The sequence below is a fragment of the Thermobia domestica genome, chromosome 11 (assembly GCF_964235325.1).
Source record: "Thermobia domestica chromosome 11, izTheDome1.hap1.1, whole genome shotgun sequence".
Taxonomy (NCBI): Eukaryota; Metazoa; Arthropoda; class Insecta; order Zygentoma; family Lepismatidae; genus Thermobia; species Thermobia domestica.
The window spans coordinates 13,676,343-13,691,109 of NC_137464.1; the positions used below are offsets into that span (position 1 = coordinate 13,676,343).

The window sequence follows — 14,767 nt, forward strand, 5'->3', positions numbered from 1 at the left end:
AGTAGTCATCGTTTTATATAGGTCAATGCTTTGATGAAATTGAACTTCTGAAATCATTAATTAGTGCGCTTAACAACAACAACAAAAAATCAAGGCAAAATATGTTTTTGAAACTGTTATATTGGAAGTCTGGTACCCCGTATAGCCTCTTGAAAAAATATGCATGCTTTTAGGGTCCCAATGAAGCACAGGATCTTCGAGCCAGTATGGGACACTAATTAAAAGGTATCAAATTGGTGTTGAAAACCAGAAACAATGAATGACGTTGGAAACCAGTGTTAACCAATCATCGCTTAGTTCAATCTAGGATTCTGACCGTCTATCATGGTCTTCCTGGGAATTTCTCCCCTGAGAATCCTGTACCACCAGAGAATTCAGTTTATAATATAACTTCAAATTTTCTCATTTTTTCTTTTTCTTTTTTTTAAATTTGGTTTGACGGAACTCCTTTATATGTTCACTCGTCCGTTTAGGTAACAAAATTCTCAAGAACTATTTCATGGAGAGAGAGTCTTGCAATCCCTCCAAGCTGTTGCTGAGCTGCTTATAGGAACCCCAAAGTATAATGTGGTAATATAATTTATGTTTAAAAGACGTGAGTTAACGCACCTGAATACTTGTAATCTACGCATTTGTTGATGAGTTCTCAAAAGGTGCTATACCGTAAGACCTTAATGCTGTACTTTGCACAAGATTTAAGGAATTTTAAAGAAAATTGCATGTAACTTACAAACATAATAATTTATTAGAACACTGTATTTTAATAAGAAAAACATTCGTGCAAGTGCATTGGTAAACATTCAGTATCACTATAGTTACTAAAATATGAACTTTGGTGCAAAGTTTCCCCATAGGTGGGGATACTTTGCACAACATACAAAGTGTGTTCAACATACGACCATAATGTTTCTGTGCAATGTTTTCCCTTCAGTATTTATACATTTCACTTCCTATACAAAACTGCATGACATCTACAAATACTAATATTAGAATGATGGTACTGATATCAGTACTTAGTGAGGTGAGGTGATTTTGAGTTTAACGTCCTTTTCAGCAGCGAGGCTATATGAGACGGGACCTACTAATTAACGTGGAATCCGAACCACATGAGCTCCCGCCTGGAATCAAACCCGGGTCTCCCACGCCAAAGGCGCGTACGCTAACCGCTAGGCCACGAATGAGCTCTATCAGTACTTAGTATGAATTATCGATTTTGTAAAGAAAATTGTGTATTTTCTAGTACCGGCAGAGGAACCACATTCTGATAGTTTAGCATACACCCCACAAAAATGCCAACTCAGGAACAGAACAAAATCCCAGTGAACTGATTTGCCTTGGATGCTCTTTATGTCCAAGAATATCATCCCAAACTAATCAGTGAAATATTTAAGGGGATTGAGGCTTTCAGGCTGAAGTCCGCCCAAATTGCATAATTTCTTTAAAAAAAAAAAAAAAAAAAAAAACCAAATGTTAGTCATTCCTATGCGTATACGATTCAAGCCCCTCCAAAAGTCTAGTGATTTCTTTTTTAAATAAAAACTAAGCTTTTTCTCAGTGAAGCCCCACTCAAACTACTTTTCTGGATCCGCCACTGTTCGTAATTTAGTTTCCCACAAGAACGCCATTCCGGTATCTACCTAAATAGGAAATGTACCTAAAATTAGAAGACAGAAGGTACCAGCAGTAGTGATTTTCTATCTAAGGGATTACTTTGGACCGGTGCAAAGTAACCCCGATTAGAGGCTGAAACCGCCTTCACCCAGTTTAACATTTTTTTTTTTTTTTTTATGACTAAAACGTTTCACATTTCAATTTCAACTATTGCATCAAAGTCCCATTATACAAAGCAGTATTCTACGAAACTGACAATTTTGACGGAAATTCTTGTAAATGATATCTTTCAAATTGTATCAGCCTTTAAAGTGACTGCTTTCCATACCTCTACAACAACAAACCCTCCCGGTAATTAGAACTGATGTTAACCGCCAATATTATAGCCAAAATACAGTTAAATGTTCTTGAGTTGTTGTTGAGTTGATTTTAGTTTAGCGTCCCGTTCAGCAGCGAGGCTATATGAGACGTGGACCTACTGATTAACGTGGAATCCGAACCACATGAGCTCCCGCCGGGAATCGAACCCAGGTCTCCCACGCCAAAGGCGCGTACAGTTAAATGTTCTATCTTACGGTGACAGTTGAAGCTTTCTCTTTACAGTTCATAGTTTTAGCACAGAAGACTGTGCAGAGTAACCCCAGAAATGCAAAGTAAGCCCGTCTTACGATACTCTCAAACACCGTTCATGTTTTCATAAATAGATACGTTTTATTATTAATTTCATTTTCTTTGTAATTGTTCACTAAAATATTTCCTACTGTTGAATTTCAAACTGATTCATCATTGTTTTTTTTTTTATTCTGTTTAAATCTGACTGATTTAATAGATTCGTTATTTTAAAATGGTTAATTATTATGATATTAACTGCTATAGAAGAAAGCAGAATGTTTTGTGTTAGTTATTTAGTGCATGTGGTATTGATACTTTCGATTTTTAGTATTTATTTTACGCATAAAGTGAACAGTGAAAATGCCGAAGTACTAAAAGACTCTGTGACAGGTAAGAGACCACCGAACTATGAAGTCGTTGGTGTTTTGATGCGATGTTCTGATTCAGAATGGAAGAAAGATTTTTTATCTGTTCAACAATCTGCTAACAACATTGGTCGCAACATCTCTGCAGCACGCGCCCCCGTTCTTTTGGACTTTCTGGGATTCGATCAAGATGAACTAGTTAGTCATTCTGATGTCACGGATTGTAGGAAGAAGCTTGTTTTAACTCTCAAAATACACAACAATGGAAAGGTAAAATAAATTCATATTTATATTGTCATGTTTGATGTGATCATACACAAGGTGACCAGACGTCCCGTTTTAGCCGGGACAGTCCCTTATTTTCAACCGTTGTCCCGTTTTTTCTGATTCTCAAACGGGACGCTTAAATGTCCCGTTTTTAAGCAAACATGACCTAGGTGTCCCGTAATTATTATTCAAAATATAAATGGTCAATACTAATTCTACACACTTCCGTACCAACACTGATTGGGAAGGTTCAGCCGTGCTCAGACTTCTGAATATTCAAATGGGAATTGAGTGTTCTGTTGTTCAAGTGGGAATTGAGTGGGAATTCTGAGTGTTGAAGTAGTTAAAATTATTTTTGGGTAGTACTTAAGTTAGTTGTTATTATTCTTACTTGTGTATTTTGTAAATTGAAAACACTGCTGAGTCCCAAAATGCAATGTGGAAGTCACACACACACACGCCCCGTCGCTGATTCGTATGCGTCCCGTTTTTAAAAGTAAAAATTCTGGTCACCTTGACATACACTGATTCTGTAAAGAATCAAAGGGATAATTTACCACCTATTCGTGATTATCATCTTCAAAGTACTTTCTCGCTGTACCTACCCGGTAATTCTAAGTCCTCTTTCATACATAACCACTGAGTTGTGCCACCGAGTATGCCACTGCTTGTGAAGCATTACTTTAAATTGGAGCTTTCATACGGAGCAACCGCAGTTGCTGCCACTAAAACAGTGGCTGCCACTGTCTGCTCTCGCGCAACCATCTCAAGCAACTCTCAGGATCTACCATTCATGAAAAAACCCTGTCTTAACTTTCAAACAACGGATCAGGTCGTGAAAGTAGTGTGACGCAGCATACAAATACGGATATATCCGGAAATGAACGTCGCCCCCTTACTTCTTGCGGCTACTCCGTTGAGAATTGTGGAATCGCAGTCAAATTTTTCTTCATGCATTGAAACACTTTCACGTACCAAAAAAGTGTCATATTTCTATTTTAGGCTGAATAAAAGTAAGGAAAGCCAGCCTTGTTTGGACCTTTAAAAAAAGAACGAAAGATTTAAATATTAAAAGGGCGAAATTATTTCGCATACACTTTCATCAAAGTGTCCTGCTTTCGTCATACTTGTTCGTGTATTTCCTGGTGAGGGCGTCAAATGCAATATGTGATATAGTTTTGTGTCCAAAACGGGACTGAGGGAGGGTAGGTTTGGGTCTCCTTATTGTAGACAAAACAAAAGCTCATATTAGGCGCCAGTTGAATAGAGCCTTCTTCTCAACTTCTAGCGTCATAATTTTCCCCCAAAACATTACAATGGCGTAAATTTGATCTTTTTTTTTTTAATTAGCAAGATGTCATAAAAACATTTATAGCAACAACGTGATTTGATGTATCGACCTGAAACAAAATGAATTTTGATTGGGAAACTTGTGGGTATTTTTAAGTTACAATTATCTATGAACAATACCAAAGCAAGGGGGGTTTGGGGGAAATTTGACAAAAGTTTGTTATTTTTTTTCTAAAATTTTAGGCTTTTGCCCCCTGGCCGCCACTGCATGTACACAATGTATCTCAAATGGCCCCCAAATTATAGTAGGGACCTTTGACAACAAAACCTTTTTCACTTCATGTTTCTGTGCATACTAAAAGTGATGCTATACGCATTTGTTTCATATACTACAAAATATTAAAAATTATTTAAATGGCCCGACGCACAGTGGTCGGAAACTTGGAAAAAGCGGACAAAAATAGTTTATTCCAAAACATTGGAAGTTGACGGACGTCTGCCTATCATTCTGTACGTAATTATCCTTTCTAAATCAATTGCAACTACTGCGAAAGTGATTCGAAGAGCCCCTGCTACAATACGTGCAGTTGTATATACAGGGTGGTCCAAAAATGTAGAAACCCCCTCGCATAAATGTCAAATACTGCAAAATATAACCAAAGGAACAATGTAGGGGAGTAATAAAAGGTGAAGAGAAATTGGGAGGACACAGAATAATGAAAGCCGCCATCTTGAAATCCACCATCGTGAATCATACATATAGTTTATAAATTGAGAATGTAACATGTTGATGCCTTATGTGAATTGAACATCGCTAGTCAGTACAAAGTTATGACAGATGTTAATATGCATCCAAGAAGCAGTTATGGTTCAACCTGCTCTCCCTCTAATTGTATGTGCAGCTAATAAAGACGGTGTAAATCAAATGTATGTTTGGCCTTATGATACAAAATTGAAGTTCGCGGTTTTGCACTCGAACATCTTCGAACAAACACTAATGTTTATTAGAATATATTTTAGTTCGAGATTGCATTGTTTCAGAAAGATTAAAAGATTCAGTATAGAATCTTCTTATATACTACTGCACTGACTTGTAATATACAGCAGCTCCACATGACTGATAGTTTATCACTGCAATATGTATGCGGTTCCCACTACAACTTTAATTCAGGGACGAAGGACAATCCAAATTACGTACAAGACAATATGCCTTTTCCTTTTGTAAGGCTCAGATAACTGATCTCGATTGCGACCACAACAACATTACTCATCACACATCTCCAGTTAAATGGGGCTGAATCCTTCAGCTGCTGCACTTGACTGCAGCTACTTCCAATGCTCAACCTTTGTACTACTCATAGTCAACTCAATAAACCTTATTTTGTAAATAAGCAAGGATAAGCTTAGACTGCAGAGCTACTATCAGCGTATATGTAACTTTTCAGTAACACTAACAAAGCTATCATCTAAATGATATGACAATGACTAACAAACAAAACTCTTCCCTAAACACACAGTATGTGAGTCCAATGTACTATCCAACCGACCTCAGAAACGATATAAATGGTTAAAACATATTTTGTTTGGTTCATTTTTTACTAATTTTTCGGCATTTTTATTTGTTCAAGTTTACAGCAAAAATATTAATATGTCCTGAAACTGCGAGTTTGGAAGCAGGAGAGATACTTATAATCAAATATCAATACCGATTTCATAGGCTGCGAAGTTGACAAAATCGCTTTTTTCCAGTTTCCACCCTCTATGTGCCGTACGGTGGAGCATACGGGCAGTTTGGGCTCCGTCGGCTAAAGGTTAAATGGAAGCTTTCGAACGGGGACACTCCAGTGGTCGCCACCGCACAAGGTTTGCCAATGTATCTTTTGTTTTAAAAAGTGCATAAGCTTAGTTGGATTACTGAAAAAGGTGAAAAATACACAATTGTTGATCACTTAAAATGTACCTTATTTTACAATATATACTGGAGTTCTCGACTGTATTACAACCAATAGAGTATTCCTATATTTTGTGTTATATGCGGCATCATCCTTCAGGTGAAAGCATAAAATACCAGGAACAGATTGTTGCCTGCTTCTTTATATCAGTACCATCTTCCAAATTACTTATATAATGATCTTTCCGCAATATGTCCATAGCAGCTAACTGGTCGTCTTTTATGTTTTTGTTCTCGATTTCCAGCCACCCCATTTGTCAAATGAAGCATTTCCGGATCTATGTTTGTTATTATTCAACCACAGAACCAAACATACATCGATGAGATTCCTCGTGGGTTAGAACTTCGATGCCTGTACAGGAGAGCAGGTTTGATTCCTGGTGGTAGTTACTGTGCTTTGAAGTAAAGACATAGATCTATATCTGATATAGAATAGGTGCTATATATTTCATTTGTTCTGGAATTTCGCTTTAGACTGGATTTTGTTTCGATTAAAACTGTTACCTATAAATGAAAATTGATTTTTAATTACTTGAATAATAATGAAACCCAAGGATCTTATAAAATAGAGGATCTGCCCTTACAACAAAATCTTGAAGCCATACGTCACAGTTTCGCCACCCCTACTCTGCCCACTCCGCCCAATAGGATCGCAATGTTTTGAGCCAACAATCATGGCGGAAACGAAAGTAGCCAATCAAACTATGGTGGAAACGAGAGTAAGCGAATCAGACTTGCCGATGCTCTGTTGTTTTTCTTTGGGCGCCGAAAACGTGAACTTCAAAAGTGCATAGCTCCACTACTATGGGATCTATCGTAGTCGGGTCAAGACATCACTGAGGAACTGGTATATGAGCTATCCAGATATCTATGTTTAAGAATGCTCCAGTACTTGCACACCAATTTTTAGAGAGGTAGGTGGAGAGTGATCAAGGATTTCCTAACAATCTCTCTAAAAATGATTGTACAAGTACCGGAGGTTCTGAAAGATGGATATTTGGATAGTTCACATACTGGTTCCTCAGTTATGTCTTGACACGACTACGATCGGTCCTATATTAGTGGAACTATGGACCTTTAAATTTCACTTTTTCACGTTTTCGGTCCCTACAGCTACCTAACTATGCACTTCCAATCACAGGTCTATATTAACTTTTTTTCTTATTTTAATGTGAGGGATTTATTCCGAAAATATTATGACAAATTTTTGTAACACCCTGTATATGAATTAGTGACATTAATATCAATTTCCGTTTACTCCTAGGTTTCAGAGCATCATGAATTGATCGTGATAAATACAGTGTTCGATCCAGCTACGAAAAGAAACGCTTATCTTCTAAATCCATTTGTTTTGCGAGTCCGGCAAGAGCCAATTCTTCAAACATACAGGCTTCGTTTTATGAAGGTGAGTGAGCCACTATATGTATATGTTTTTATGTGAAATTCCATTTGTAATTAGTGTCTAATTTTAAACATTTTAAGAGTTAATACTAGCGAATTTTTCATGGCATAGACCACCAAATTGAGGGAGACAAGAAATATCAAGAACTACTTAATGAGTCACCATCAATTTTGACAAGGAAAGTAGTCAAAAGCAGTGGCGGTTTCTCTTAATGTTTGCATGTTTGTACAAACCTCCTTCCAATATTTTCAATTTTTATTTGTAATAGCTTTTTGCTTGGGACAAACTCCCCAGCTGGGCCACTGCGTGGGTTGCGAGGTGCGGGAATACGAGGATCCTTACAGTGCCTCATAAGGATCTATATGTTTGCAGATCTTTTGCAAGCAAGCCTACTAACAAAAACAACTTTTCCAAAATAAAACGCTTTGGAACTGGAAATTCTCCACCGTCTTTCCCCCTGCAATATTGGTTTTACGGTTCTCGTCTGAAGGGGAATGGTCCGCTCCTCCAAGTTGTACACAGAGTGATGGAGGAAACTTGCACCTTGCCTAAATACGAGTTTGCCAAGTGGTCATAAATACTGGTTCTGTCAACCAAGTAAGGTCAAGGCAGCTATGGAGACAGTAAAGGCGACCCCTGAAAGAGTGAAGACAGATTGAGGGTGTCAATATTTAATACACTCGTGCTTGAATGAGTAGAAATTTGGTAGCATAGAGAGAATGTTTTCCTTTTCATGTGTTTGTGGGTAAATGAGAGAGTTGGAGAGCAGTTTTTTTTTTTTTTTAGAAAAATAGCGTTAATGAGGGGGGGGGAGGACTGCAAGTTCTGTCCTCAACTCAAATGTCCTCGCAAAGGGACTGTAGGAGAACATACGGGACGAAACCCTTGTCTTTCTTCACTTTCCTCTTCCGCCTACTATGACCCACGTCTTTGGCTGCTAGGGGATAGCACCTCTCTTACTAAAAGGTCTTTGAGGGGGAGAATTTCGATGGTTTGTACGTTGTACGAACAGCATAAGTGGTTACGTGGATGTGAAATTAAAAATGCTTTGTTTTGTTTTCCGTGTTTGTTGTTCAGGGCGGGGGAAGATGCATGGAGTAAAAAAGGAGTTCTGGATATCCCGCATCTGCACGACAAAATAAAAAAAAGGAGACCCGGGTTCGATTCCCGGCAGGAGCTCATGTGGTTCGGATTCCACGTTAATCAGTAGGTCCACGTCTTATATAGCCTCGCTGCTGAGCGGGACGTTAAACTTAAAATCAACTCAACTCAAAATAAAAATAAAAAAAAAAAACATGAAAATTCGTCAGCTCATATGAAACACGTTATTAATCTCACTGTGTTGGGAAATGTGAATATTGCTGCTCAACTAGATGCTGGTTATAAGCGATCCATTGAGAATCACAATCAAGAAGTGACGCAAAACAGGAACGTGCTGAATATAATCATCAATTGAATTCGGTTTGGTGACGCCTTCGAACTGGCTTGCGTTCACCTTTGGTGCTTGGGGTCCCGGGTTCGATCCCAGCCTCCGCCAAGTGAACTTTGTGGTGGACAAACACCGTGTGCGTGGGTTTTCTCGGGGTTCTCCCGTTTCCTCCCACTCTTCATTCCACCATTTCATTCATTTCTCATAATCACCGTCTCCTTTAGCCTAACCGGCATAACCGTGGGACGTAAAACTCAAAGATTTCATTTTTTTTCGAATTGGCTTTAAGAGGATATGATGAAACAGACTCTTCTTCAAATCCAGGCGTATTTAGTGGGTTAATTAATTTCAGTGCTGAACTTGACAGCGCTCTCAAGAGTTTTAGAAAACGCATCAATTTTTAAGGGTATGTCAAAAATCATGCAAAATGAGCTTCTCCATTGTATGCTAGAAGTATGCCGAAATTGCTATTATTGTTTGTACTAACTATTATTATTATTATTATTATTATTATTATTATTATTATTATTATTATTATTATTATTATTATTATTATTAATAATAATAATAATAATAATAATAATAATAATAATAATAATAATAATAATAATAATAATAATAATGAAAACCGAGGTCATATATTGTGTATCACCTAAAATTCAAAGCACGAGCCGCCACTGGTCAAAAGTTAGGAACCGAGTCCCTTGATGGGGGTGATGTTCAAACCGGAAGTTGTAGAAATCAACCATTTCCGGTTTTAAAGTTAATCCTATAAAGTGTAGTAAATAGCGATAACCTATTTCCTGCGATCGATTAAGCGTCTTAAGGGTCTTCACTACAGCGAAACTAAAATACTGCCGCTAATTTTTGCGTTTTTCTGTAATATCTTCAAAACAAATATAAATATTCGAAAAGCAGAAACGTAGTGGACCAGACAATACGATTTTGCATTTGATACCTTTACCACAATTCACCTATCTGCTTTTGGTATGCCGCTATTTACAGAACCCGCAAAAAAAAAAAAAAAAATGCTAAATCTATCTTCAGTTCTAAATCGAAAGCAGACAGATGAGTTGTGATAACGGTTTTACATGCAAAATCGTATTGTCTAGTTCACTACGTTTCTACTTTCCGAATATTTTTATTTGTTTTGAAAATATTACAGAAAAACTCTAAAATTAGCGGTGGTTTAATTTAAAACCCGAAGTGGTAGGAACACGCTATAACTTTCAGTTGCAAACTTGGCACAACATCCTCTGGCGTGTGGAGTTCCTGATTCGATCCCCGCCCAAGTAACTTTCTGGTGGGCAACATTATTTCCGTGTGTTTTCTAGGCTATTCCCGTTTCCTCCCATATTCTCATTCCACTCTCACTCAGTGCTCTTTTCACTGTTGCCAGATCAAAGAAAAAAACATGTTAACCGAAATTGTACAAATCCCCAACAGTACTATTTTTTTTTTTTTTTTTGACTCGGCATCCAAAGAGTGGACCTCCCCTCTTTTATCAGTACATTAAAATCGGAATTGATTAATCTATTATTTCTCGTTCTGTTTAGAATATTGAATGCCTCTAGTTTGAAAGTGTTTCGGTTTCAAAATCTGATCTCCCGGTTTATTTTGTCCTTCCCTAATTAGAATGAGCATATGGGGAGTGTATTTCCAAACCTTGCTAAATCCAAAAATGTCCGATTTTGAATTGAATATGGAGGAGTACACTATGGAACCTCTTATATTAAATTTTGTAATTACTTTAGTCAAATGACATTATTTTCTGTGGTAATTGTGTTTGAAATATCACTTGCCAAAGTATTTCAATCAGGGCCGTGCCGTGAGGGGGCGAGTGGGGCGAAGGCCCGGGTGCCGAAGTAAGGGGGGCGAAAAAATCGGGAGAAAAAGAGGCAAAAGAAAGGAAAAATTACTTGGAATATATGTGTGGGGGGCGCCGTCGTATACTCTAGCCCCGGGCGCTCATTTTCCACGGCACGGCCCTGATTTCAATGTAAAAAGATATAGTTTGTTGCCCTTTCTGAATAATTCTACAAAATGGATTTAGCATGTTTTGGAAATACACTCTTCATATATGCTCCTGAAAAAAAAAATATATATTAGGAGTTGTAAAATTGAATACTACTTCTTCTTTTTCTTAACGAAGATGATTAATGGATTGGCGTCTGAAGAAATAATCCCGAGCAAAAGAATCGGAAGAAATTTCACACATTGTGATGATATCACTGGAAACCCAACATGCGGATTGGTATACCACCAAGGAAAGCTAGTACCACACAGTCAAGTAAGTTATCATCATGATTATTTTTGCTAGGATATACACTTGTAGAAAGTCGTCTGCTTTCTGGTTTTATGATTACGACCTACGAAGGGCAGTTCAAAACAAATGGTACAAAAAGAAAAAAAAAATTACTTGTGGTTACTGTAGTGGATTTATTGTGGAAAATAGTAATGTAACTTGAAAGGTACATTATCGAAATTTCGTTACAAAACACTGAAGTACTCGTAATTTCCTAAATTACCCACTAGTGGAGATGGTATGGAAAATAGCGGCATCAGCAATAGAGGAGTCTCAGGAATAAAATCAGAGGTGAAACATTCTTGATCTATTTCCGTTTCTACTTTGATATCTGTCAATAGACCAGTGATTCTCAACCTAATTCCTAGCACGACTTCCATTTAAACATCCTCTTGAAAACGATACCGTTATAATTTTTGGTTTCTAATAAGCTTGTGTGGGATTTTTAATATATCTATTGCGGAGATCTCACGATATCCATCTATTTCTGTAATAAAATAATCCATTTCTTGTATATAATGGATACAGTAACTTCCATAAAATTAAATGGATTGAAACCAAATTTGGTTAGTTCATTCATATTACAAATATCGAATCCGATCCGTCATACTGTTTGAAAATAGAGGTCGTTTGAAAATTTTAAAACTTCATAACTCCCTTAATTTTGGGTCATATGAAAAAAATAAAGCGATTTCTAATTTCGGTTAAAAAAATCTTTGATAATTGTTAAAAAGTTATTAAGTATTTTAAATGACTTGATAATGTGCGTCACAAAGATTGAACCGGACATTGCCACACTAGTGAAATCACACCATTCTCAAGTATCTAATTAGCTTTCAATTTTAATTGTATTTCAATATGCAGATTTTGTTGCATTTGTATTTTTCTGGTATTTCAATATGCAGTTCTCATTAGTTTCATATCGTACCTCTTTTATTTAAATTGATTTTTAAATAACTCTGCCCCTGTTGAAAATGTTCAGTAGATTTAGTTTTTGTTGTTCTTAACAGTATGTATAAATATATTTTTTTAATGCTTACCAGAACAAAATTCAAAATAATATTTAAAAATATTTTAAAATAGATTCTAATTATACTTCTCTTTGCGACCTCCAGGTTGAGAAACCCTCAATAGACAGACAGACGCACGGATATAGCCGTTCGATAAGACTTCCGACACTTATGCATAACATAGTTTAGAAGTTTAATAAAAATAAACAAATAAAATAGCGAGTTTGTCCTAAGATATAAGTGTCTTTGCTCGTGAGACAAAGGTGAAATGGAAATAATGAGACCCTCCAGTACGAAGAATAAGCCATCTCTCACAAACTCCCATAAAATCTAATTAGTAGTTCACATTTTTATTATAAAGTTTAATAGAAGAGAAAAGGAGAAAATAATTTACGAAACTCAACTTTGTTCTGACGATTATTTTGCCCCGAATGAATAATCACACTTTAATAGAAGATGTAAATATTAAGGGCCTTATGCAGAATCGTTTTGACGTATGATTAGCGTGATACTAAAGGACTGACTACTGCAGGAAACATAGTTAATCGAACTCTTTAATATGGCACTAATTACGCGTCAGAACGTCTCTGCATAAGGCCCTAAATGTTTAGAAGAACGATCATTAAAATTCTTGTTATCCATGTCCGTGCTTACCTCTAGTTATGGGATAGATAGGGAGCTGTTTTCCCTCTGACATATACCTGGAAGAACACTGATTTCCACACTACAGTCATTCATTCATTTTAGCATTAGTATACCTTACTGAAATATTCTAGCTAATATATATATATTTATTTTTGCTTATAATTATCAGGAACAGGCAAGGGCGCCGATCCTGGGGGTCCTCCCCCCCAAAGTTCATGTGCCCCCCTAGTGTATTTATGAATATACAATATTTGGCATAATTTGAATGCAATTTGTCTTAACATCCACATATATATACCTTCTGCGTCTGAGTGCCCCCCCCCCCCAATTTACTGAAAAATCGACGCCCTTGGGAACAGGAAGTAGTGATACGCATTCATATCCTCCTAGTGACTACTGAAACGTAGGTATCAGTCGTCTTGAAAATTACTTTCGTATCGATCTCTGAGGATTAAAAAAGGGTCTGCATTATAATAATAGCTATTTTTGTTTACTATAAAGATAGGGATGATCCCGTTTACTCTTCTAATGTAATTGACTACAAGCCAAATGTGAGCTTCCACTGGGAATCGAACATGGATCTCCCGGTATTCATATAGCCACGAGTGAGTTCTGGCCTAAAGGAATATAGGAAAATTCAGAAATAGAGATTCTGAGGAAAACATCTATGAATGCAGGCAGTTTAAAATAGTAAGAACTTATATCATTCATAGGTACACTCGTGTCCAAAATGATTGTCGCTTATCTATAACTGTCTTGTAAGAATATAATCTGGTAGTGATTTTACAGGGTACTTTTAATACTGATACTATGTTTATAATCGGGAAATGTATATTTCTGGTAAATTTCATAGGAAAAGAATTATAAATACGAAAATTAGAATGATAAAACAAAATATTGCTAAATGGACAAGTTTTATTGTTATTATTTACTGCTCTTTTGATATGAAATCTGCCACATACATGTCTCCGCCGATTATACACATACTAACATTATAAGAAATACCAGGCGAATTCGTTATCAAATTATATTCCTACAACAACATATTTATAGATATGCGACAATAATTTTGGACATGAGTGTACATTCTCAATAGCAACTTGGTCCTAAGTGTCTGGTTTCAAAAGCTAAAACAATTTGCCTCATTTAGCCTTACGTTATGAGCTTCTAACATCTTAACAATCGTGTATTTGAGACAAAAAGCTACGCCCAGCGTGGGGCTCGAACCCACGACCCTGAGATTAAGAGTCTCATGCTCTACCGACTGAGCTAGCCGGGCTGATGTGTGAAATGCGTCGTAAAATTACCTGACACGGTAAGAGACCCAAGATTGAACAAATATTAATTTCATGCAGGTAATTGGGTTATTTTTTAAGTACACAAAGCATAGAAGATACCGTATTTATATTTATTTTAACATTCGATATTTCATTATAACACATAATCAATTCAATATAACTACTAGGTCTATTTGCTCCAGATTTTGATAATCAAGCCATCTCTAATGCCACAGAGTAAAATGTTTCTATAGGAATATTTTCATTCTATGCTAATGCCCACTGTTCTCTACAGTATATACGGTATTTATTAATACATGAAGCTCACATTTTCAGTTCAAATGAAAATTAAATGTTCAAACATCATCCTAAATTAGAAGTCGGATAACAACTTCTTTTATTCATAAATTAAAATAGTCAGGTAAGGTATAAATGAATGGAAAGTTGTAAGTGTTGATATAGGCCTACATATAATGAAGATTCAGATCCACATTACGTGTTTCCTAGTGCACGCATTGTATTGTCTGTCGCTGTAGCGCTTTAGCCGTAGCTTTAGCAGACAAAATAAGATCGAGTGTTTTTTCTTTCCTGCACTCCTGCACA

General features: G+C 36.6%; 1 protein-coding gene and 1 non-coding gene across 2 annotated transcripts in view; one reads left to right on the forward strand and one right to left on the reverse strand.

Moving 5' to 3' along the window:
- The first annotated feature begins 2,498 nt into the window (after nt 1-2,498).
- The window catches only part of LOC145664837 (uncharacterized), a 101,319-nt gene continuing 89,050 nt past the window's right edge, over nt 2,499-14,767 (forward strand). The window contains exons 1-3 of the mRNA XM_081731842.1: nt 2,499-2,858; nt 7,361-7,501; nt 11,080-11,217. Coding sequence (XP_081587968.1) covers nt 2,499-2,858; nt 7,361-7,501; nt 11,080-11,217 — 639 coding nt within the window. The remainder of the gene's footprint in view (nt 2,859-7,360; nt 7,502-11,079; nt 11,218-14,767) is intronic.
- On the reverse strand, nt 14,094-14,166 carry TRNAK-CUU (transfer RNA lysine (anticodon CUU)). The gene has a single exon. It is a non-coding gene; the product is annotated as a tRNA-Lys (tRNA).